The following is a 24307-nucleotide window of genomic DNA, read 5'->3' on the forward strand; positions in this document are numbered from 1 at the left end:
CTTCCAGGGACACCATGGCCAGACCCAAGTCAACAGAATGCCTGGAGCCAGCTGACCAAGGACAAGGAGTGTCACTACCTTCCTCAGACCCTTGCTGATGTCTGGGTGTCTGAGTTGATTGTCACCTCCTGACCTCAACCTCCTCCTGCTCCTCCTTCCCTAACATAAAAGAAGCTTGAAATCAACCCTAAGTTAAGATGGTTCTTTAGGACATGAGGCCGCCATCTTCTCGGTCTGCTGGCTTTCCAAATAAAGTTGCTTTCCTTGCCCCAACACCTTGTCTCTTGACTTATTGGCATGTTGTGCATGAGTGGCATGAGTCTGGGCTTGGTAACAGAGATAGAGGAGCTGGTCAATAAGAAAATGTACACAAGAAAAAGAGGCAGAATGTGGGGTATCAGGAGTTCAGTTTTAGACATACTGGGTTTGAGGTATCTTAGGACATTCTAGTAGAGATGACCTATTAGAAATGTGGGTCTAGGACTTATGAGAAATCACATCTACCTTATTGAGGCAATGCTAAATTCTAACAGAATAAAGAGTGAAATGGGATTTTCTTTCTGTGCAGAAAAGAGTTAACACAGCGGGGCTGAAATTGCTTTTTCTTTGAAGGACCTACTATGCATGGCTGGCCCTTGGCTGACTTGGGGAACTTGGCTGGCAGATAGTTCCCTGTACAGATAGGAAATTTTCCCTAGATGGTAAAGGTGGCTCATGGTGCCTCAACTGTGTGAACAATGTGGTTTATGCTGAATATCTGTTTTCCTTTTGGAAGTCTGGAATTTTGGTATGTGCTAAGCAGAGGGTGTCTGTGTGGCCAGCCCCCAATAAAAATGCTGAGCACTAAGTCTCTAGTGAGTTTCCCTGGTAGGCAGCATTTGACACGTGCTGTCACAGTTCGTTGCTGGAGGAATTAAGTATAGCCTGTGTGACTAGTGTTACTCCTGGGAGGACCCTTGGAAGTTTGCTCCCAGGTCCCTCTGGACTTCGCCCTGTGTACCTTTCCTTCTGTTGATTCTGCTTTGAATCCTTTCCCTGTAATAAATCTTAGGTCCTGTGAGTCCTAGCAAAGTACCGAACATGAAGGTGGTTGTGGGGCCTTGACACATCTCCCCTCAGGTGGAGGTCAGATGGGGGATACACTCAAAATCTAAACCTGCATTGCCTCTCTGTACTCTGCCATCCTCCAATCTCCATCTGTCACCATTTCAAATGAAGATATAACATTAAATGTTTGTTTAGGAAAAGCCTAGAGCTTCTCAGAAAAAAGGTGTGGTGCAGAAAGGTGCACACTCTTCCAGCCACATCAGTGACTGTGCGGCGTGCGTAAAGCCCATCTGCTCATCGGCAGGCACTTTAACAGCGTGCTTGGTGATGACTGTGTGCTCTCTAAGTGCCCATTCATTCTGACAGTGCGTGACTCTGTGATTGCTCTATACTGGAATGGTTTGGGATTCTCCCGAGACAAATGCAACAGAGGAAACAAGGACAGATGGTCACGAAGCTTGTAAAAGAAGGAGCAGTGTGACTCTCCCACCCCTGGTCAGAATCCAAAGTTACCCCAGTTAACTTGTGATGAGTGCAGAGTGAGACACCACAGATTATTATTTTTTTAATGGTGATGGATGTTAACTAGGCTTATTGTCATGATCATTTCCCAATATATACAAATATCAAATTACATGTTATACACTTGAAATTAATGCAGCGTTATATGTCAAGTATACCTCAATAAAAACGAACAAAAAAAAACTCAACCAAGTGTATGATCTCAAGACCAACCAAGTGTATGATCTCAGGGCCACCTGGAATCTGTTGTTTGGGGTTGCCATGGACACAGAGTTCTATTCCAGTACTGGCCAGTAGGAGCACCAGGTAAGGGGATCCTGGCCTTGTAGAGTGTAGGGGATCCCAGAAATCTGTCTCTACCTTGGCCTGTCCGGGTTCTTGGCACCGCCTCTCTGGAACAAAAAAAGGCAGAAGCCTCGGAGCTTGGAATTCCTACTCCCACTGAGTGTGAGCTGGTGTTCCTGTCCACCTGTAAAGACTATTTACAGATTAATTCTAGATTAAATTCAGCCACAAGATGACAACACACAGATTAAAGAAGGGCCCTTTATATCTCTGGTTCATGCGTTCGGAAAAAAATAAAGTTATGGGTGACTCTTTAGGGTCCTCTGACAACAGTGAGAACAAGGGGAATGATGTAGATGAATTGACATCAGTAATCTCTGATGGAGCTGCCAACGAAGTAAAATAGAACAACTTTCCAAGCCTGATGATGGTGACAAAGACATCGATTTCCTAGTGCATATGAAGATAAGAAGGCTCTAACAGCCTTTGCTGTGTCTTCTAGCCAGAATGTCTTCAGTAGCTCTGACTGGAATCATCAGCGACCAGTAAGGACATCATCAGTGAAAACTCTGCACTGAGTGATTTGACAGCAGCATCTGAGGGACTCTCGAGGTGCAAACACTGCACTGGGTTAATTGACAGCAGTATCCTCTGAGGGAATCTCCAGGGCAAACTCTGATTCAGGTGAGATGGAAAAAGTAATCTGTGTTAGAGCCATGAATGACAGTAAAATAGAACAACCTTCCAAGCTTGACGATGGTGGTGAAGACAGCGATTTTCCTGATTCATGTGATAGTGTGATTCAGAGGACTGTGCACTTAATTGTAGCATCTCTCACACTCAGAATATTTGGAGTTTTGCTGACCTTTGTGAATTTGTCCCTAATCATTACAGACCCAAGTGTCACTGATAACACAATGTATACTCCTTTGGCATTTCATTCAATTTCTTTAGCTATTGCTTTTTTTTTTTTAATGGACATTCTTCAAGTATTTGAAGAGGGGATACAATCTTATTTTTCTGATATACTTAACTCTTTAGATGCCGTCATTATTGTGGTAACTTTACTGGTTGATATTGTTTATATTTTTTATGACTTTAATGTTCTTAAAGATAGTACCAGATTGGCAATTTTATTTCAACTTCTACAACTTATCATTTAATAAGAGTTTTTCATCTGGCTCATCAAAAAAGACATCTTGAAACGCTGTCCAGAAGGATGGTTTCAGAAAATAAATGGCGATACAAGAAGGATGGATTTGACTTAGATCTCATTTACATTACTGGACGTATTATTGCCGTGTCATTTCCATCTTCTGGGAAGGCGTCTTTTTATAGGAATCCCATCAAGGAAGTTGTACGTTTCCTGGATACCAAGCATCGCAACTACTACCAAGTCTACAATCTATGCAGTGAAGGAGATTATGATCCTAAGTATTTCCATTATAGGGCCCAACAAATAATGATTGATGATCACAATGTCCCCTCTCTGAGTAAGATGCTGGCATTCACCAAGGAAGTAGATGAGTGGATGGCTCAAGATAATGAAAACATCGTTGTGATTCGCTGTAAGGGAGACAAAGGCAGAACTGGAACTATGGTGTGTGCCTGCTTTATTGCCAGTGAAATATTTAAAACTGCAGAGGACAGCTTTTATCACTTTGGAGAATGACGAACAGATAGAAGCATCAGCACTAAATTTCAGGGGATAGAAACTCCTTCTCAGAGCAGATATGCTGGATATTTTGCGGATGTGAAAAATATCTACAACTATACTCTCCCTCCAGTAAAAGTACTCACAATAAAAAAGCTGATTATTTATTCGATTCATGGTGTTAGAAAGGCAACAGAAATGATCTAAAAGTACAAATAACAACAATAAAAAGAACTTCTTTTTCTGTTCTGCTTCTGAAAACTATATGATAACTCACGATGTTGAAGTAGACAGAGTAATAATTAACCTGGCCAGCTGTCCACCTCTGTATGATGATGTGAAAGTGCAGTTTCTCTCTTCGTATCTTCCTAAATACTATGACAATTGCCCATTTTTTTTCTGGTTCCATACATCTTTTATACAAAGTAACAGGCTTTATCTTTCAAGAAATGAATTGGATAATCTCCATATACCCCAAACATGGAAAATCTACTGTCCAGAGTTTGCGTTTGAGGTTATTTTTTGATGAAGTCGTAGTTGGTACCTAATTAAGTGCCATCCCCCTTCTAGAACAGAGTCCTGTTCCTTACAATCCCTGCTACTTCCTTGCATCTTCTGAACCTACTTCCCCTCTAGCATCCTTGTTTACACACATGTACGTATGTTTTTGGAAATCTATTAAATGCATACAAGACACAAATAATAAATAAATAAATAAATATGGCATCCAGTAAACATTGTTATTATTATCATTAATAAATATTTATTCACATTGGAATGCACTGGGACCAGAGGCCTACTTTGCTGGCTGAACTTTGCCAAGTCCCTGCCCCTCTCTGGATGGTGAGGGGTGGACTCTACGTGCTCTGAGAGTCTGGGATTTCCAAGCGCAGGGCATGGTGGAAGTCTGATGCTAGAGAGTGGCATGTGTGTGTACACACACCTGTGTGGTGGGGGTGGGGAGGGAGCATGACTATATATGTGTCCCTCTGCAGAGATGGAGATGTTACCCCTGGAGCCCAAAAACCCATGTAGGCAGACAGCCTTGCAGCTTCCTGTCACCATGTTCCTGGGGAAATCACTTCAGTGTTTTGGAAAACCTGAGAGATGGTTTGGAACACAAGTCAGTAGGAACAAAGGTTGGACTGACAGTTGGTCTGGTCACTTCTCCTTCCCTAGGCTGCTTTGAAGGCACAAGGGGGCTGGGTGGGCCCAGTGAGTTGCAGCAACTCAGTCTCCGTGGAAAAGGGAATGGCAGGCTCAGACCCTCCTGAGGGGTGTTGGTGGGCACCAGGCCTTGCTGTCAGTGTTCTGCAGCTTAATTGGATCCAGCTGTTGTCCTGTAATCTGATATTAACAAACGCATTCCTGGGGCAGCAGGTCCTTCTTACTGCGGGAAGCCTAGGACCCTGGGCCCACAGCCTGGGTAGAAATTTTGCAGGGGGTCTAGGCCAATGGGCTCCTGGGTTGTTTATTCTGTAGGAAAGTAGTGGGTGTTTCCTAGCTGGGCTAATTTATACCAGATTATCATGTTCATGAAGCGTCTGGTCACATGATGGACTGGGTCTCTTTCAAAGGTGCTTGAATCCCACCTCTCCACCTTGGGAGCCAGCTTGATTTCTTGTATCATTAAACATGCTTTCCTTCACCTGAGGCTCTCCCTCCAAGCCTGGGAGGGTCAGGCTGCTTAGTGCTGAGGAGAGCTCCATGATGCTTGGAGCCGGGGCTGAGGGGATAGGGAAAGTCCAGGAGCTTAGGACTGGTGCTTCATTGCTGTCCCACATTTTGAGTTCCAGTAGACGTGGCTGAAGAAGACAATCCTTCCTCTCTCCTTCCTTATATACGTATGGAGACTTCCTCACCCAGTGCTGTACTCCCACCTATCCCTTCTCTAACACACTTCTCCAAGCCACTATTTCCCCTGCTCTGAATCAAGCCAGGGCCAGGTAGCAGACAACTGAGGGTAGTTCCTTTACCCCAAAGTCCAACAGAATTATTGGAACTACCAATCTTAAACTGTTTATTCTGCTCTGCTTTGCCTTTCCCTTTGGCTCCTGCTTCTGCCTCCTGATCAAAGCCTAATGCTTCACCTTTGGCTTTGTGTGGCACGGCATGCCCCCTTCTCTTGGGAAATATAAGTAATCAAAATCTTCTTTCAATGATACTGACTTCTCCATGCCATTACTCAGTCACCTCCGTAACTTAAAATCCACACCAATTTTAGAACACAGGTTCCTTTCATACAGGTTCCTTTACCCGTGGTCTCTATCTGTCCGGTCCTCTCTTGTTTGTAGCTATCTCATAAATTATGAGTACACACATTTGAAATCCCATCAGACAATGTTATAAACTTTTAGCAATTCTTTTGGAGCTGGCTACTGGCAATTATTTCTCTTTAGTTTTGTTTCAAGAATGTTTTATTTCACTTTCATTCTCAAAGGATAACTTCACTGAAGACTTCTTGGTTAGAAGTTCTTTTCTTTCACCATGTAAAAAATATTCTGCTATTTCTCTGGCCTCCATGAGTTCTGATGGAAATCTGTACTCATTCTAGTTGTTGTTCTCCTATGTGTTTTTCACTAGATGCTTTCATGGTTTTTTATTTGTCTTCAGTTTCCAGCAGTGCGGTTATGTTGTTTTGGGTGTGGAGTTTTTTGAATTAATTTTGTTTGTGTTCACTGAGCTTTCTGAATCATAATATTTACATCTTCTGCCATATTTCAGAAGTCTTCAGCTGTTATTTCTCCAAATATTTTTTTAGCACCGTACTCTGCCCTACTCCTCCTGTTCAGATTAGGTAACTCTACAGTTCTGTCTTCAAGTTCACTGACTCTTTCTTCTGCCAGCTCATTTTAAAATTAAGCCTACCCAGTGAGTTTTTATTTAGGTTATAGAATTTCTCAGTTCTAACCTTTCCGTGTCATTCTTTAATATCTACTGTTTCTTTGTTGAAACCTTCTATTTTTATATTATTTTTAAAAGTATTTGTGATTGCCTGCAGAACCATTTTTATAATAGATGTTTTAAAATCTTTGCTAGATAATTCCAACATTTGTGTTATCTTGCATTGGTGTCTGCCTTTCTCATGAGAATAGTTATTTTCCTGGTTCTTCATATGCCAGGTAATTTTGTATTGTATCCATTTGCATTATTATGAGACTCTGGGTCTTGTTTAAATCCTACCCTTGTTCTAGCAGGTAATCTACTAGGCTAGAGGCTGCAAGCTGCAGCCTGCCTTCTGTGAGCTGTCAGTTTTTAAAGCCTCTGCAGTGCTATTTGTTCTGTCCTGCATTGCGCCACCCAGTGGCCAGTCCGAGACCTGGATAGCAGTTTTTCTGTTAGTTCAGCTCTCTTACATTCAGTTTTCTTTGCTGTGCTGAAGAGTAGTCCATGCATGTGTAGCTAGGCGCTGTGCACCGCCTCCTGCGCGCCGCGGAGCTGCAGTCAGATGCGCGCGGGCAGCGGCTCCTCGGCCCCAACCGCGCCAAAACAGCCAGGCTCACGCCAAACAGGCCCTCAATGCGGCCGCGGCTCCGCTTCTGCAGCGCCGCCCTCTCGGCGGGCGCCGCGAACTTACCGAGCACCGCCCGGGCCGCCAGGCGGGCGCGACCTCCCGCGGCGGCGCCGGGGCCCGGCGGCGGCGACGCCTCCTTAGCGCGCTGCCGCTGCACACGAGCCCGTCAGCGGCGTCGGCCCTCCCGGCCGCCTTTCCCCCGCCCGCGGTTCGCCGCCGGCCCGGGGGCCCCGCTACACCGTCCCGCCACCGACCTCCACAGCCCGGCAACCGAGGCACCTCAGACTTTTGATCCTTATGATCCCCAAGCTGTGCCGTTCAGGAATCTGCCATTCTCCGGGCCAGTCCCCGGCTCCTGGGGCTCTCGGTCGTATAGACGTGAGTCTTAGGGAGGAGCTGTTAGGCCACGTAATGCTTCCTTGCACCGGCTCTGCTTCAAAACCTGCCAAGGTCCCAGAGTTCTGAGCCATGTTCTCCGAGAAATGGGGCGGGGGTGGGGTTGGTGGCTTTTTTATGCGATATGTCATAGTTTTTGTCGTGCCACACCTTATAAAATTATGAGCTGGGGAGAAAAAACGAGGCCTGCCAAGCCCTTCACTGTCAATTCCCCATCATCTGAGGGACTTCCTTTAGAGTTCTAACATTGGCTGCATAGTCTTTTTATTTTTATTTTTATTATTTTTTATTTTGGTATCATTAATCCACAATTACATGAAGAACATTATGTTTACTAGGCTCCCACCTTCACCAAGTCCCCCCCACATACCCCTTCACAGTCACTGTCCATCTGCGTAGTAAGATGCTGTAAAATCACTTCTTGTCTTCTCTGTGCACATCCCTCCCCCCCCCATGCCCCCCATGCACTATACCTGCTATCCTAATGCCCCCTTTCTTTTTCCCCACCCTATGCCTCCCTTCCCACCCATCCTCCCCAGTCCCTTTCCCTTTTGTAACTGTTAGTCCATTCTTGGGTTCTGTGATTCTGCTGCTGTTTTGTTCCTTCAGTTTTCCTTTGTTCTTATACTCCACATATGAGTGAAATCATTTGGTACTTGTCTTTCACTGAGCATAATACCCTCTAGTTGCATCCATGTTGTTGCACATGGTAGGATTTGTTTTCTTCTTATGGCTGAATAATATTCCATTGTGTATATGTACCACATCTTCTTTATCCATTCATCTACTGATGGACATTTAGGTTGCTTCCATATCTTAGCTATTGTAAACAGTGCAGTGATAAACATAGGGGTGCATCTATCTTTTTCAAACTGGAATGCTGCATTCTTAGGGTTAATTTCTAGAAGTGGAATTCCTGGGTCAAATGGTATTTCTATTTTGAGCATTCTGAGGAACCTCCATACTGCTTTCCACAATAGTTGAACTAATTTACATTCCCACCAGCAGTGTAGGAGGGTTCCCCTTTCTCCACACCCTCACCAACATTTGTTGTTGTTTGTCTTTTCGATGATGGCGATCCTTACTGGTGTGAGGTGATATCTCATTGTGGTTTTAATTTGCATTTCTCTGATGATTAGCGATGTGGAGCATCTTTTCATGTGCCTATTGGCCATCTGGATTTCTTCTTTAGAGAACTGTCTATTCAGCTCCTCTGCCCATTTTTTAATTGGATTATTTGCTTTTTGTTTGTTGAGGCATGTGAGCTCTTTATATATCTTGGATGTCAACCCTTTATCGGATCTGTCATTTATGAATATATTCTCCCATACTGTAGGATACCTTTTTGTTCTATTGATGGTGTCCTTTGCTGTACAGAAGCTTTTTAGCTTGATATAGTCCCACTTGTTCATTTTTGCCTTTGTTTCCCTTGCCCGGGGAGATATGTTCATGAAGAAGTCACTCATGTTTATGTCCATGAGATTTTTGCTTATGTTTTTTTCTAAGAGTTTTATGGTTTCATGACTTACATTCAAGTCTTTGATCCATTTTGAATTTACTTTTGTGTATGGGGTTAGACAGTGATCCAGTTTCATTCTCTTACATGTAGTTGTCCAGTTTTGCCAGCACCATCTGTTGAAGAGACTGTCATTTCCCCATTGTATGTCCATGGCTCCTTTATCATATATTAATTGGCCATATATGTTTTGGTTAATGTCTGGAGTCTCTATTCCGTTCCACTGGTCTGTGGGTCTGTTCTTGTGCCAGTACCAAATTGTCTTGATTACTGTGGCTGTGTAGTAGAGCTTGAAGTTGGGGAGCGAGATCCCCCCCACTTTATTCTTCCTTCTCAGGATTGCTTTGGCTATTCGGGGTCTTTGGCAGTGCCATATGAATTTTTGAACTATTTGTTCCAGTTCATTGAAGAATGCTGTTGGTAATTTGATAGGGATTGCATCGAATCTGTATATTGCTTTGGGCAGGATGGCCATTTTGATGATATTAATTCTTCCTAACCAGGAGCATGGAATGAGTTTCCATTTGTTAGTGTCCTCTTTAATTTCTCTTAAGAGTGTCTTGTAGTTTTCAGGGTATAGGTCTTTCACTTCCTTGGTTAGGTTTATTTTTAGGTATTTTATTCTTTTTGATGCTATTGTGAATGGAATTGTTTTTCTGATTTCTCTTTCTATTAGTTCATTGTTAGTGTATAGGAAAGCTACAGATTTCTGTGTGTTAATTTTGTATCCTGTAACTTTGCTGAATTCCGATATCAGTTCTAGTAGTTTTGCAGTGGAGTCTTTAGGGTATTTTATGTACAATATCATGTCATCTGCAAATAGTGACAGTTTGACTTCTTCTTTACCAATCTGGATTCCTTGTATTTCTTTGTTTTGTCTGATTGCCATGGCTAGGACCTCCAGCACTATGTTGAATAACAGCAGGGAGAGTGGGAATCCCTGTCTTGTTCCCGATCTCAGAGGAAAAGGTTTCAGCCTCTCGCTGTTCAGTATGATGTTAGCTGTGGGTTTATCATATATGGCCTTTATTATGTTGAGGTACTTGCCCTCTATGCCCATTTTGTTGAGAGTCTTTATCATGAATGGATGTTGAATTTTGTTGAATGCTTTTTCACATCTATGGAGGTGATCATGTGGTTTTTGTCTTTCTTTTTATTGATGTGGTGGATGATGTTGATGGATTTTCGAATGTTGTACCATCCTTGCATCCCTGGGATGAGTCCCACTTGGTCATGGTGTATGATCCTCTTGATGTATTTTTGAATTCGGTTTGCTAATATTTCGTTGAGTATTTTTGCATCTACGTTCATCAGGGATATTGGTCTGTAGTTTTCTTTTTTGGTGGGGTCTTTGTCTGGTTTTGGTATTAGGGTGATGTTGGCTTCATAGAATGAGTTTGGGAGTATCCCCTCCTCCTCTATTTTTTGGAAAACTTTAAGGAGAATGGGTATTATGTCTTCTCTGTATGTCTGATAAAATTCCAAGATAAATCCATCTGGCCCAGGGGTTTTGTTCTTGGGTAGTTTTTTGATTACTGAGTCAATTTCATTGCTGGTAATTGGTTTGTTTAGATTTTCTGTTTCTTTCTGGGTCAGTCTTGGAAGGTTGTATTTTTCTAGGAAGTTGTCCATTTCTCCCAGGTTTTCCAGCTTGTTAGCATATAGGTTTTCATAGTATTCTCTAATAATTCTTTCTATTTCTGTGGAGTCTGTCGTGATTTTTTCTTTCTCATTTCTGATTCTGTTGATGTGTGTTGACTCTCTTTTTCTCTTAATAAGTTTGGCTAGAGGCTTATCTATTTTGTTTATTTTCTCAAAGAACCAGCTCTTGGTTTCATTGATTTTTATCTATTGTTTTATTCTTCTCAATTTTATTTATTTCTTCTCTGATCTTTATTATGTCCCTCCTTCTGCTGACCTTAGGCCTCGTTTGTTCTTCTTTTTCCAATATTGATAATTTTGACATTAGATCATTCATTTGGGATTGTTCTTCCTTCTTTAAATATGCCTGGATTGCTATATACTTTCCTCTTAAGACTGCTTTTGCTGCGTCCCGCAGAAGTTGGGGCTTTGTGTTGTTGTTGTCATTTGTTTCCACATATTGCTGGATCTCCATTTTAATTTGGTCATTGATCCATTGATTATTTAGGAGCATGTTGTTAAGCCTCCATGTGTTTGTGAGCCTTTTTGCTTTCTTTGTACAATTTATTTCTAGTTTTATACCATTGTGGTCTGAAAAGTTGGTTGGTAGAATTTCAAACATTTGGAATTTACTGAGGTTCTTTTTGTGGCCTAGTATGTGGTCTATTCTGGAGAAGGTTCCATGTGCACTTGAGAAGAATGTGTATCCTGTTGCTTTTGCATGTAGAGTTCTATAGATGTCTATTAGGTCCATCTGTTCTAGTGTGTTGTTCAGTGCCTCTGTGTCCTTACTTATTTTCTGTCTGATAGAATGCATTGCATTCTATTTCCTCCTTTAATTCTGTTAGTATTTGTTTCACATATGCTGGTGCTCCTGTATTGAGAGGCATATATGTTTATAATGGTTATATCCTCTTGTTGGACTGAGCCCTTTATCATTATGTAATGTCCTTCTTTATCTCTTGTTACTTTCTTTATTTTGAAGTCTATTTTGTTTGATACTAGTATTGCAACACCTGCTTTTTTCTCTCTGTTGTTTGCATGAAATATCTTTTTCCATCCCTTGACTTTTAATCTGTGCATGTCTTTGGGTTTGAGGTGAGTCTCTTGTAAGCAGCATATAGATGGGTCTTGCTTTTTTATCCATTCTATTACTCTGTGTCTTTTGATTGGTGCATTCAGTCCATTTACTTTTAGGATGATTATTGAAAGATATGTACTTATTGCCCTTGCAGGCTTTAGATTCGTGGTTACCAAAGGCTCAAGGTTAGCTTGTTTACTACCTTACTGTCTGACCTCACTTGCTTAATGAGCTGTTATAAACACAGTCTGATGATTATTTCTCTCCCTTCTTTTTCCTCCTCCTCCATTCTTCATATGTTGGGTATTTTGTTCTGTGCTCTTTTTAGGAGTGCTCCCATCTAGAGCAGTCCCTCTAAGATACCCTGTAGAGGTGGTTTGTGGGAGGCAAATTCCCTCAACTTTTGCTTGTCTGGGAATTGTTTAATCCCTCCATTATATTTAAGTGATAATCGTGCTGGGTACAGTATCCTTGGTTCAAGGCCCTTCTGTTTCATTGCATTAAATATATCATGCCATTCTCTTCTGGACTGTAAGGTTTCTGTTGAGAAGTCTGATCATAGCCTGATGGGTTTTCCTTTGTAGGTGACCTTTTTTCTCTCTCTGGCTGCCTTTAATACTGTCCTTGTCCTTGATCTTTGCTATTTTAATTATTATGTGTCTTGGTGTTGTCCTCTTTGGGTCCTGTCTCTCGGGAGTTCTGTGTGCTTCGGTAGCCTGAGCAACTATTTCCTCCCCCAGTTTGGGGAAGTTCTCAGCAATTATTTCTTCAAAGAGACGTTCTATCCCTTTTTCTTTCTCTTCTTCTTCTGGTACCCCTATAATGCAGATATTGTTCCTTTTGGATTGGTCACACAGTTCTCTTAATATTGTTTCATTCCTGGAGATCCTTTAATCTCTCTCTGCATCAGCTTCTATGCATTCCTGTGTTTCTATTCCATCAGTGGCCTCTTGCATCTTATCCATTCTGCTTACAAATCCTTCCAGAGTTTGTTTCACTTCTGTAATCTCCCTCCGGACATCTGTAATCTCCCTCTGGACTTCATCCCTTAGCTCTTGCATGTTTCTCTGCATCTCTGTCAGCATGTTTATGATTTTTATTTTGAATTCTTTTTCAGGGACACTGGTTAGGTCTGTCTCTGCAGATTCTCTCTCAGGTGTTGTCTGAACTGTCTTGGACTGGACTAAATTTTTTTGCCTTTTCATGGTGATAGTGGTGGCTGTAGACAGGTTGTGGGTGTGTCATCTGGGAGAAGAAAGTCCTTTCCTGCTTGCTGGATGCCTTGCCCTTCTCCGCTGTCTGTGTCAGTTACCCGCACTCCTGGAGCAGCCACCAGGTTAATCCCCTAAGCTGCTGTGGGTGGGGTCTCCGTCAGAGCAGTGCGGAGCCCTGTGGGGAGTGGCAGGCATGCCAGGTGCGCTCCTCTGTGATAGCAGCACCCCTGCCAGGCAGCTGTGTACCAGTAGCAGCCTTTGGGTCGGGCCAGGGTGGCTGTGCATTGGGCTGGGATTCCAGTCGGCTGCTGGGAGCATGCCTGCTCCCTCTGGCTCCACTGCAGGTGTGCACAGGGCTCTCCTGCACGGACCTCTCCCTTACTCCTCTGGCTCCACTGCCGCCAGTGTGTGTGAGCCGCACCCGGGCTGTTCGGTCGCCGCTGCTGCAGGCTGGCACAAGCCTCTCCTGGTCCCCTCTGGCACCATTGGTGCACATGATCCGCTCCCCGTCCCTTCTGGCGCTGCTGCCCCCAGCATGCACTGCCACTCTCCCGCTACTGGGCCGGTGTGTTGGGGTCCGCGCCAGTTGGAGGAACGACTGGCAGGCTGCTTAGTGTCGTGAGGGGCTTCAGAGCTGCGCTGCCTCCCTGGGGTTTAGGGCACCTAAGGTTCCCCGGGATTCCCAGCTGCTGGCTAAGTGTGCCGGGACAACTTTTTCCAGCTATAGGGTCCCTGTCTCTTTAAGACTTGAAGAAAGCACTCGCTTTTCTTTTGTCTCAGGGGCGCCGGTTGCAGGGACCTGCTTGCAGGTTTTGCTTTTTCATTTCTCTAATATCCAGCACCCCATGCACCTTGTGTCTGTGCTCCGGGTGCGGATTTCTAGAGCTGGTTGTTTAGCAGTCCTGGGCTTTCACTCCCTCCCCGTTCCAACTCCTTTCTTCCCGCCGGGTTTTGGGGTGGGGAAGCATTTGGGTCCCGCCTGGCTGCGGCTTGTATCTTACCCCCTTCATGTATGTTGAGTTCTCACAGATGTAGATGTGTCCTGGCTGTTGTACTGCATCCACTGGTGTCTCTTTTAGGAATAGTTGTATTTATTGTATTTTCATAAATATATATGTTTTGGGGAGGAGATTTCCTCTGAACTACTCACACCGCCATCTTCCCGTGATCTGTGCACAGTCTTTTTCTTTTCATTGTTTCTAGAAATTCTCCTTAGTCCTCTAAGGAAAACGTAGCATCACCAGTCTTGAGAGTAACAATCCTACTCAACTTCAGATGGGAAGCTTCTTGGGTTGCTAAGGGCATGGCAAGATGGCTGCTCACATGTGATTCATACCTGGGTGGGAGGTAGGCAACTGATTTTCCTCTACAGTTAGGAAGACCACCTAAGTCTTTGTAAGACTTAGTCCTTTTTTTTTTTTCTCTTTCTTTTTGAGAGAATCCTCAGTCTGAATTCTTTCATGTAGTTCTCTGAGTCTGGCCTCGCCTAACTGGGTCGTTCTCTTGGCTTTCTGAGTAAACCTTCTCAGTTATTTCTCAGTTCCACCTAACTTCTACTCGAACTAGAATATTCCCTCTGTGGTCCATTGCCTCACAGAAGCAAGCAGAGTTCTGAGTGGCTAAGATCCAGAAAGGCTTGGTTTCAGAGGCCACCCATGGACTGTGGAAAGGTTACAAAACTCCTGGGCCTCATTTTGCTCACTTGTAAAATGGGGGAGGGAGGCTCTGAGGAGTGAATGTAATAGCCCCCACGACGCACAGCCTGTGCTTTTCATGCAATGTGCTGGAATAAAAGGTGGCTGTGGTTATTGTATTACTTGCCACAGTCAAGGCTTTCTCCAGTTCTCCTTAAACTCAGGTTGGCCCCCACACACGGATAAAAAAGTATTGACTTTTTCTCCCATTTCCCTTTCATCTTTTATTAACTCACTATTTGTTTTCTCTTTTTTTCCCCCTTACAGGTCATTCTCTGAGACACCTGAGTCCTAGAGGTCCTCTGGCCCTAAGTTTGGCAATATTTGTTCTAAATACAGTCTTGGGATTTCCTCCTCACCTACCTACTCTTACCATTTTTCATTTAAGTCTGCACATGTTTGTTCATACAGAACTTCTAGACTCCAGGCAGCATTTTTGTGCCAGAAAGGACCCGTTAACTTTCTCTTTAGACAAGACACTAGGAGTTAATAATCAATGGGGGTTTCTAGAAAAAGGTCCATTTACTGATTTAGTTCTGAGTTTTGTAATACCTGTAATGAGGATTATATGGTTGGTCGAGATATCTAAGTAACTGGTTTTTTTTTGGTCATGAGTCACATGCATTCTAGATGCTTCTTTCCTCCTGAGGTTCTGTTTAAGTCCCACCACTTCTGCCAGAATAATAACCTTCATGTGGCACATTGTCTCATTTTGTGGGTTTCTGGATCTTCAGGGAAAAAATAAGTATGAAACTTATCACAACTCTAGCCAGAGTAGCTCCAAGGAGAGACAAAAGAGAGTATTTAAGGGTTCAAGATGCAGTATAGGGTTAGACATCAGGGAAATAGAAATCAAAACCACAATGAGATGCCAACTTCACACCCACCATTAGAGGATGATTATAATAAACAAGACAGACAGTCAGAGTGGAGGAATTGGAATCCTCATACACTGCTGGTGGGAATGTGAAATCGTGCAGGTGCTTCGCAAAACAGTTTGGCAGGTCCTCAAAGGTTAAATGTAGAGTTATCAGGAATTCCACTTCTAGGTATGTACTCAAGATAAATAAAAACACATGTCCACACAAAAACTTATACATAAATATTCATAGTAGCATTATTCATAATAGCCAAGACATAGATATAAACCAAGTCCACAAACTTATGAATGGATAAATTAAAGGTGGTATATCCATATAATGGAATGTTATGTGGCAATAAAAAGGAGTGGAGTACTGAGACATTATGAAACAATACTTGAAAACATAACGCTAAGTGAAAGAAGCCAGTCATAAAAGACCACATATTGTATAATCCCTTTTATATGAAATGTGTAGAATAGGCACATCTATATGAACGGAAAGTAGGTCAGTGGTTGTCTATGACAAGGAGGGTTGGAGGGAAATTGCAGTGATTGCTAATAGGTATGGGATTTCTTTTCAGCACGATGGAGATGTTCTAAGATTGATTGTGGTGATGGTTGTTCAACTGCAAACATACTAAAAAACCATTGAATTGTACAATTTAGCTGGGTGAATTATATAGTATATCCATTACATCTCAATAAGATGGTTATATTATAAGTAAATAAACAAATAAAGAAGAGCAGTACAGAAACTTTGCTTGACAATAAACATCAAAGACTGAAGGCTAAAAGCTAGTGAGTAACTGCAAACCCCTAAGAGAAATTTACCACTAGTACAAAACTGGTACTATGTGATGTAAGGAAAGCACTCTTAGAAAAACCAGACCTTCAAAAAACAGATAAAGTGGGTCATCTAAAAAGATTAATCAATATCACCCTCCCTTAGTTACTTTATATTATTCTGTAAACCAGTCTGGATTGCTCTGGAATAATACTAAGGAGGTAAAAGCTTAACCTGTATTCAGTGCAACATGGCAAGCAAACCAAGTAAAGATGTTATTGGCTAACTGTGTACTCCACGCCCTCTGAACCACCAATCCCTGCCTGGGAGTTGTTTACAGTGTCATGTAGGGCAGGGTTGGGAGCTATTGTGCTAATGACATGACTTCCCACAGTATTGGAATAAAAGCTCCAGCAGAGGAGATATAGAAAATTCCCATAATCCTAGTCTCTGCAGCCCTGGGGGAGCCTCACAGGGATAAGGAAGACCACAGGGAACTGTGAAAACTTCCTGTCAAGGTAACTTATACCCAAGTGAAGGATGTGCTTGCCCTCCCTGACTCCATGTCTGAAAGTCTAATTTCTGCTGACCCAGAAACCCGCAGGGGCATTGGCCTCCCAACAACTCTTCATTTGGAAAAGCACAAAATCAGATTTCTCTTACTCCATACACAAAAATTAATTCCAAATAAATTAACCTTCTTATGCAACAATTCAACTTCCAGAAATCTCACCTATTGCCAATACTAAAAGGCGTGTCAAGATATATGTGAAAGAATACTCATTACAGCAATACTTCCACTGGTCAAAAGAGTAGGAAATAGTAGTCATGATAATAGATAATATATGTTGAGGACTCACCACGAGTCTGGCTTTGTTTGAAGTCTTCATGAAGAGTAACTCATTTGATTTTTTTCAAGAATCCTATTAGATAGGTGGTATTATCAGTTCCATTTTACAGACAGGGAAATGGTACAGAGAGGTTATATTACTATCCAAGGTCATATAGCTGGGTTTGACTCCAAAGCTCACTCTCTTAGTCAGTACTCTACTGCTTCAACCCAAATGTCCATTCTTCATTCATTCATTAAAAAATACTGAGCACTGTCAGTTCTAGGTGCTGTGCTGAGCACTGGACAGAGTGCACAAAGGTAGACATGGTCCCAACCCTCACAAACTTATAGTCTGATGGGGGGCAAAAGCAAAAACATGCATAACTATAAACTATGATGAGTGCAAGAAAGGCAGAATGTACGATGCTTTGCTATGAGACCATCTAGTAGGTGACACAATGAAACACAGGGACAGGGAAGGTTTCTCTGAGGTAGCAACATTGGAGCTGAGATCTGACGGGAGGAGGTTGGAGAATGTAGGTGTGTGTGTGTGTGTGGAGAACTTGTACAATGACCCTGTAGCAGGAGGTAGTGCTATGTAACCACTTTCATCAGTAACTGTAAGCACCATTTTAAGACCCTGGCTTATGAGAAACCTATGTACGTCATCCTTTCTGCAGCCTCCCAGCCAGAGAATCCTGGAACTTAGTAGGATGGAAGGTTGTGACAGTTTGGGGCATGTCAGGAGTATGTGCCTCTGGAGTTGGAAGGGATAGAGGTGTAGATATGTTTCAGTTGCTGGGTTGGGGCTTAGCAGACTTCCCATGCAAACAGCACCTTTGGTAACATTCATCTGCAGGATGGAAATGAGTTTAATCTGGCCTAAAAGGGGGCCGGCCACTCCTTGTGACTAGGCCTTTAGATACGTTCCTCTCTGGAAAATGGAGATGAATGCAGATGGGTACAAACAACCAGAAAATCAGTTTTAAAGGCACTATGCCATGGGTGTAGCTGGGAGGTACTGGCTGCTTCCTGGAATCAAATAGAATCAAGCACCCACTCTGCACTGGAAAGCAAGCTTCCCCAGACTCCATCACTCACTCCATAAGCTCTTAGGGATACAAGGCACAGGCTTGCACACTGAGGGCAATAGAAAGAAATACTGTACTTCTGTATCTCATAGAGCCTCAAATCCTTTTTGGAATAATAATAAGTATGAATAAAATTAATTAACAGTTAGAAAAAAACAAGGCAAACATATATAAAAAATCAAATGCTACACAAAATATACTGTGAATATAACATATAAGACAAACCAACCAAAATATCATAAATAGGCCAATTAATATACAATAAAGGAGCCATGGATATACAATGGGGAAGAACAGCCTCTTCAAAAAATGGTGCTGGCACAAATGGACAGCTACATGTAAGAGAATGAAACTGAATTATTGTATAACTTCATACACAAAAGTAAAGTTGAAATGGATCAAAGACCTGAATGTAAGTCATAAAACCATAAAACTTATAAAAGAAAAAATCTCTTGAATATAAACATGAGCAACCTTTTCCTGAACACATCTCCTTGCGCAAGGGAAACAAAATAAAAAATGAACAAGTGGGACTACATCAAACTAAAAAGCTCCTGTACAGCAAAGGACACCATCAGCAGAACAAAAAGACATCCTACAATAAGGGAGAATATGTTCATAAATGACTTACCTGATAAGGGGATAACATCCAAAATATATAAAGAACTCACGTGCCTCAATACCCAAAAAACAAACAACCTGATTAAAAAATGGGCAGAGGATCTGAACAGACACTTCTCCAAAGAAGAAATTCAGATGGCTAATAGGCACATGAAAAGATGCTCCACATCACTAATCATCAGAGAAATGCAAATAAAATCATGATGAGATATCACCTCACACCAGTTAGGATGGTCAACACCCAAAAGATAAGCCACAACAAATGCTGGCGAGGATGTGGAGAAAGGGGAACCCTCCTACACTGTTGGTGGGAATGTAAATTAGTTCAACAACTGTAGAAAGCAATATGGAGGTTCCTCAAAAAACTTAAATAGAAATTTAATTCCATTCCTGGGAATTTACCTGAAGAAAACAAGATCCCTGATTCAAAAAGACATATGCACCCTTATGTTTATTGCAGCACTATTTACAATAGCCAAGATATGGAAGCAACCTAAGTGTCCATCAATAAATGGATAAAGAATAGGTGGTACATATATACAATGAAATATTATTCAGCCATAACAAGAAAACAAATCCTGCCATTTGCAACAACATGGATGGAGCGAGAGGGTATTATCTCAGTGAAATAAGCCAGGAGGAGAAAGACACGTACCAAATGTTTTCACCCATTTGTGGAGTGTAACAACAAAGCAAAACTGAAGGAACAAAACAGCAGCAGACTCACAGGCTCCAAGAAGGAACTAGTGGTTACCAAAGGGAAGGGGTAGGGGAGGCTGGGTGGGGAGGGAGAAGGGGATTAAGGGGCACTATAATTCACAATCACAATGTAGGTAGGTCACGGGGAAGGCAGTACAGCATGGAGAAGACAAGTAATGACTCTGCATCTTACTACACTGACAGTGACTATAAAAGGGGGTTGAGGACTTGATAATATGTGTGAATGTTGAAACCACAATGTCGTTCATGTAAAACCTTCATAAGATTGTATATCAATGATACTTTAATAAAAAATACCATAAATAATAAAATAACTGGGAAGAAATATTTTTTTAAAGTATAAATTATCTTTTTCCTCTCAAATGTAGAATTACGTAAGGGTTTTCCTACTTTTTAATATTTCCTAAAGTTCTAAAATAAACACACACTACATTTTCTATGGCAAGATAGTAAACGTTATTTAAATCCATTTATTAATTAATTCAAAAGATAGTCGTTGAGTGCTTCTTGTACCAGGCATAGTTTAAGGCGTTGGGACCTAACAGTGTTCGTGTTTGACATCTCCAGGATCAGGAGGGACAGTGTGGTTGAGGCAGAGAGGGAGGGGGGGAGGGGGAGTGGTGAGGAGGGAGAAGACTGCAGGGTAGCAGAATCAAGGAGGCCCTTGTAGAGCATAGAAAAGATTTTGGACTTTGCTCCAAGCAGGATGAAACAAAATACTAAGCAAGAGTTAAATGACCTTGTAAGAGAGGTAGTGTAATAGTATGTGATTGCATGGTTCAGATATTACAGTAAAGACTTCAGGGGAGGGTTAGAACCCTGGGCAGAAGCAGAGAGAAGGCTTCGCAGGACCAGTGTACCGCGAGCTAAGCCTGAAGGAAGGTAGGATTCACACAGACGGAAGGGCATGCTGGGTAGACAACACCTCTTTTCTTATAGCCCTTTCTTTAACGAAATCAAAACCAAAAATTTACCCCTATGAGGAAATATTTTAAAGGAAGGAAGCTCTGTGTTGATAATGGACTAGACCTTTTATGTGAGATGAAAATATACCAATCTTGGAAACTGTCAGGATGCTGTGTGATATACCCATATTTGTTTCCACAAGAACTCAGAGTACCTTAAACCTTCTGGTGCTTATGAACACACAAGGGAAAAAAAGAAATTCTCCTCAGGGAGCATCCCAGAACCTTTGTGAAACTATGGAACAACGAAGAAGAGCTTTCAAATCCTTTTGTTCTTTTCCTGCTTTCTTGATACTTAACAAGTAGGAACTCCCTAGGTATCAAATACAGGCTTTTGACTGAACATGACACAGCCACCTGCCATGTGTTCTGAAAACACTAGTGGGGCTTGGCTCCCCACATCATTATACAAGGGTACAATTCAGAGTACTTTGGAGACAAGTAAAGTGCCAGGCACAACACTGAGTCAATGTTGAGGATCACTCAGAAGCAATTACTGCACAAAGGGAAGAAGGGGTGAGGTGTGTGGGTGGGAGGCCAGGGTGCTCTTACAAAAAAGTAACTGGAGAGTTCTTGCTTTACATTCGCCCACCCACAGGAAGGTGACTTTGGCCCAGAGTTTCTGACTTCCAACCTAGCGACCAGGAGGCAGCTCAGGTAGGCTCATGCCTCCCATACTGAACAAGAATTCCTCCAATACCGCCAGGTGAGCCTGGCAGTACTGGCAAGCAGAACAGATTTGGAGCCCTGCTGGAAAAACAAAGTGCAACCAGGGGAAGTGCTCTGCTTCTCCACTGGGCTTCAGGCTTCTAAGCCCTGAGAGACACTGGGATGGTAGGTGGTACTGGCAGGAGGGACTCTGACCCATAAGCAACCTGGCCCAGGTTGTCCCCATGGGGGTACATTCCCTCATGAAATTTCATACCCTCACCCAGAGACAGGGGTAGTCAGGTAACCTCAATAAGAGGGCTTCTGCCACAGTAAGTGCCTAAGAAGTCTCTGTCTCCATGGGCCTGCGACTCCCTTTCCCAATTAAAAGATTCCCAGTGGAAACTCAGGGAGTCAGGGGAAACTCCCAGAGGCAGCACCAGCAGGGGTCTAGGGTAGCCTAGAATCATCAGATAAACCACAAAGACCATTTGCAAAGGCTTTGAAAATTACACTGTCATTGAAACCAACAAAGTTGGCCAGGGCCTGTATGCTAAACCTAAGCAAAGTGAATGCTTGCTAAAATAAAAAAATGTAAATAGGGTCCCAAGTATCCTAAATAACAGAAAACTATTGGATGGATGCATTACCTATAGGCGAACACCAATTTGAATGACAGGTCGAATCCATGGAGGCAAGCTGGAAGTTGCGCCACATTTCTCAAGTGCTAGAAGAAAAGCTGCTAACTGTAACTTCTATGTCCAGCAAAACTATCCTTCATGAATGAAGAGGAAATAAAGCCATTCCCAGACAAAGGAAAGCTAAAAGAATTTGACACTAGCAGACCTTAACAACTGGCTAAAGGAAGTTCTTCAAGGTCATGGAGAGAAAGGACAGGGTAAAAGAAACAATTTTGGAGCACTGGGAAGGAAGGAAGAACAATGGAAAAACCAGCAATAGGGGTATATACAACTGACTGTTCTCATGGGTTTCATAAGGCATATTTGATGATTGGAACAAAAATAAAACACTATCTGATATTCATGTAAATAATATTTAAAAGCAAGGAAGGTAAAGGGACCTAAATGAAAGTAAGGTTTCCACACTTTACTTGTAATGGTAAAGTCACATACATATAATGTAATACCAATAGCAACCACTGAGAAAACTATACAAGGAGATAGGCTCAAAATCATTACAAATAAATCAGGTTGAAATCCTAAAACATGTCCAAGAAACCCACAGGAAGGCAAGAAAGGAGAAACATAGAAATAAGGACCAGAGGAAACAAATAGAAAATTAGTAATAAAATGGCAGACCTAAGCTCTAACATATCAATAATTACATTACATGTAATGGTCTAAACCCATCAACTGAATGGCAGAGATTGGCAGAATGGATTTTTTAAAAATGATCAAAATATATGCTGCTTACAAGAATCTCACTGCAAATTCAAAAACATAGGTAGTTTGAACCATAGTTTGACCAGAAAAAAACATAAAACCATAGTTTTAATGCAAATATTAAAAACAAAAAAGTAGAAGTAGCTATATTGATATCTGATAAAGTAGACTTCCAAGCAAAGAAAATTCCTAGAGACAAAGAGAAACATCACATACTGATAAGAAAATCAACCCACCAAGACTCAACAGTCTGAAATGCACCAAACACCAGGGTATCCAAATACAAGAAACAAAAATTGAGAGAGCTGAAAAGAGAAATAGGAAAATCCACATTTATAGTTGGGGACTTCAGTAACCCCCTCACAGCAATTAATAGAACTACTAGACAGAAGGTCAGCAAGGAATTATAAGAGCTGAACATCACAATGCTGATTTTAGGATACACTTTCTGTTCTCTGGGAGAATCTCTTCTATCTCTAAAGGATTCATACTCTGGGAAAAGCCCTTAAGGAAATCACCACATCCCTGACTCCTGAGAACACAAATAAGCAGTACATGGACCACGTTTAAGAATCAGCACAGAAACTTCATATGGACAACTGGTTGGAAAAATATAAGCACCATACATAGATGATGAAGGTTGGAAGAAATCTTAAAGGTCATTTTCCCCAGTCCTGGCACCAGTGCAGTTTTTCTTCCTACAGTATTTCCTCCAGCAAACAATCTAACTCTGTGATGTCCAACTAATGGGCAAGAGAAAGGGACTCAGTCCTTTCAGAGCTGTCATAACTGATGCTCAGTATTCGGAAAAAAGAGTTGAGACCACACAGTAGCCTATGTTTCAGCAGTCCTCATGCCCAATTGCTCATTGCCCCCCATTCTTTCTTTGGCAACTCTGTATAAGCTCTTCCTCATAAAATGCACACTCTCCTTCCATGTTATCAGTGGTCCCAATTACTGTAAAGTCTCAAGATGACGACAAAATGCATGAATCGCTTTAAAATATTCATAACCCCTTGGCCAGCAAATAAGAAATGTGTACTGAGATTCATGTACAGATGTTTATAGCAACATTGTGTAAAGCAGGCAAACCTTGATAACAACCTAAATGTCCATGAGGGGAGTGGGTGAAGCATAGTGTGCTCATATGGTGGAATACTATACAATCAAGATTATTAAAATCGTTTTTTTGAAAGAATATTTAATGACATAGAAAAAGGTCCATAATATATTTTAAAGTGAAAAAACAGGTTATAAAATGTTACATAAATATTTCAACTCATTAAAAAATATATATGTATATGTGCATATGTGTCCATAAATACACACAAAAAAATAAAAAATACATAGGGACTACTTTTAGCATTATGGTAGCTTTTATTTTGGGCACTTTTGTTTTCCTCATAGTCTACAAAACTTTCACTTCTGTAATCAGAAAAGAAAATGGAGTTATATTTTGACTTCGATAAGAATTTCGCTCTTTATCACTGCAGCAGTCAGCCTGCCTCTTGCTGTCTCTCTCCTCCCGTCTATCAGTGATGCTGTCCCCTATGGTTCTCAAAACTCGAATTACACCATCCTCCCCTTGTATTACTTTAGTCTTAACACAAACCAAAAATCCTCTTTTATTTTCTCTTCAACAGCTGAGACAAGGTAGTGTTTTCCAAGTTCAACTGGGAGAATAAAATGGAAAACAATGATAGCAAATACTAGTAGGAACAACATAGTTATGGCAAGATGTTGGTTCAGCATGCTGTCTATGTCTGTGCTAATGGTTTTTAGTTTGCTTTTAAGTATTAATTAGTTAATTAATTAGT

The 24307-nt window shown here is 41.8% G+C and overlaps 1 protein-coding gene across 1 annotated transcript; it reads left to right on the forward strand.

The window, feature by feature from the left end:
* The first annotated feature begins 2813 nt into the window (after positions 1–2813).
* LOC118922644 (phosphatidylinositol 3,4,5-trisphosphate 3-phosphatase TPTE2-like) lies at positions 2814–4034 on the forward strand. The gene is given in 4 exon segments (XM_057503235.1): positions 2814–3009; positions 3012–3697; positions 3700–3763; positions 3766–4034. Coding segments are annotated over 4 exon segments (1200 nt in total). The 5' UTR covers positions 2814–2828.
* Positions 4035–24307: the final 20273 nt, after the last annotated feature.

This window comes from Manis pentadactyla, chromosome 5, assembly GCF_030020395.1.
Source record: "Manis pentadactyla isolate mManPen7 chromosome 5, mManPen7.hap1, whole genome shotgun sequence".
Classification (NCBI taxonomy): Eukaryota; Metazoa; Chordata; class Mammalia; order Pholidota; family Manidae; genus Manis; species Manis pentadactyla.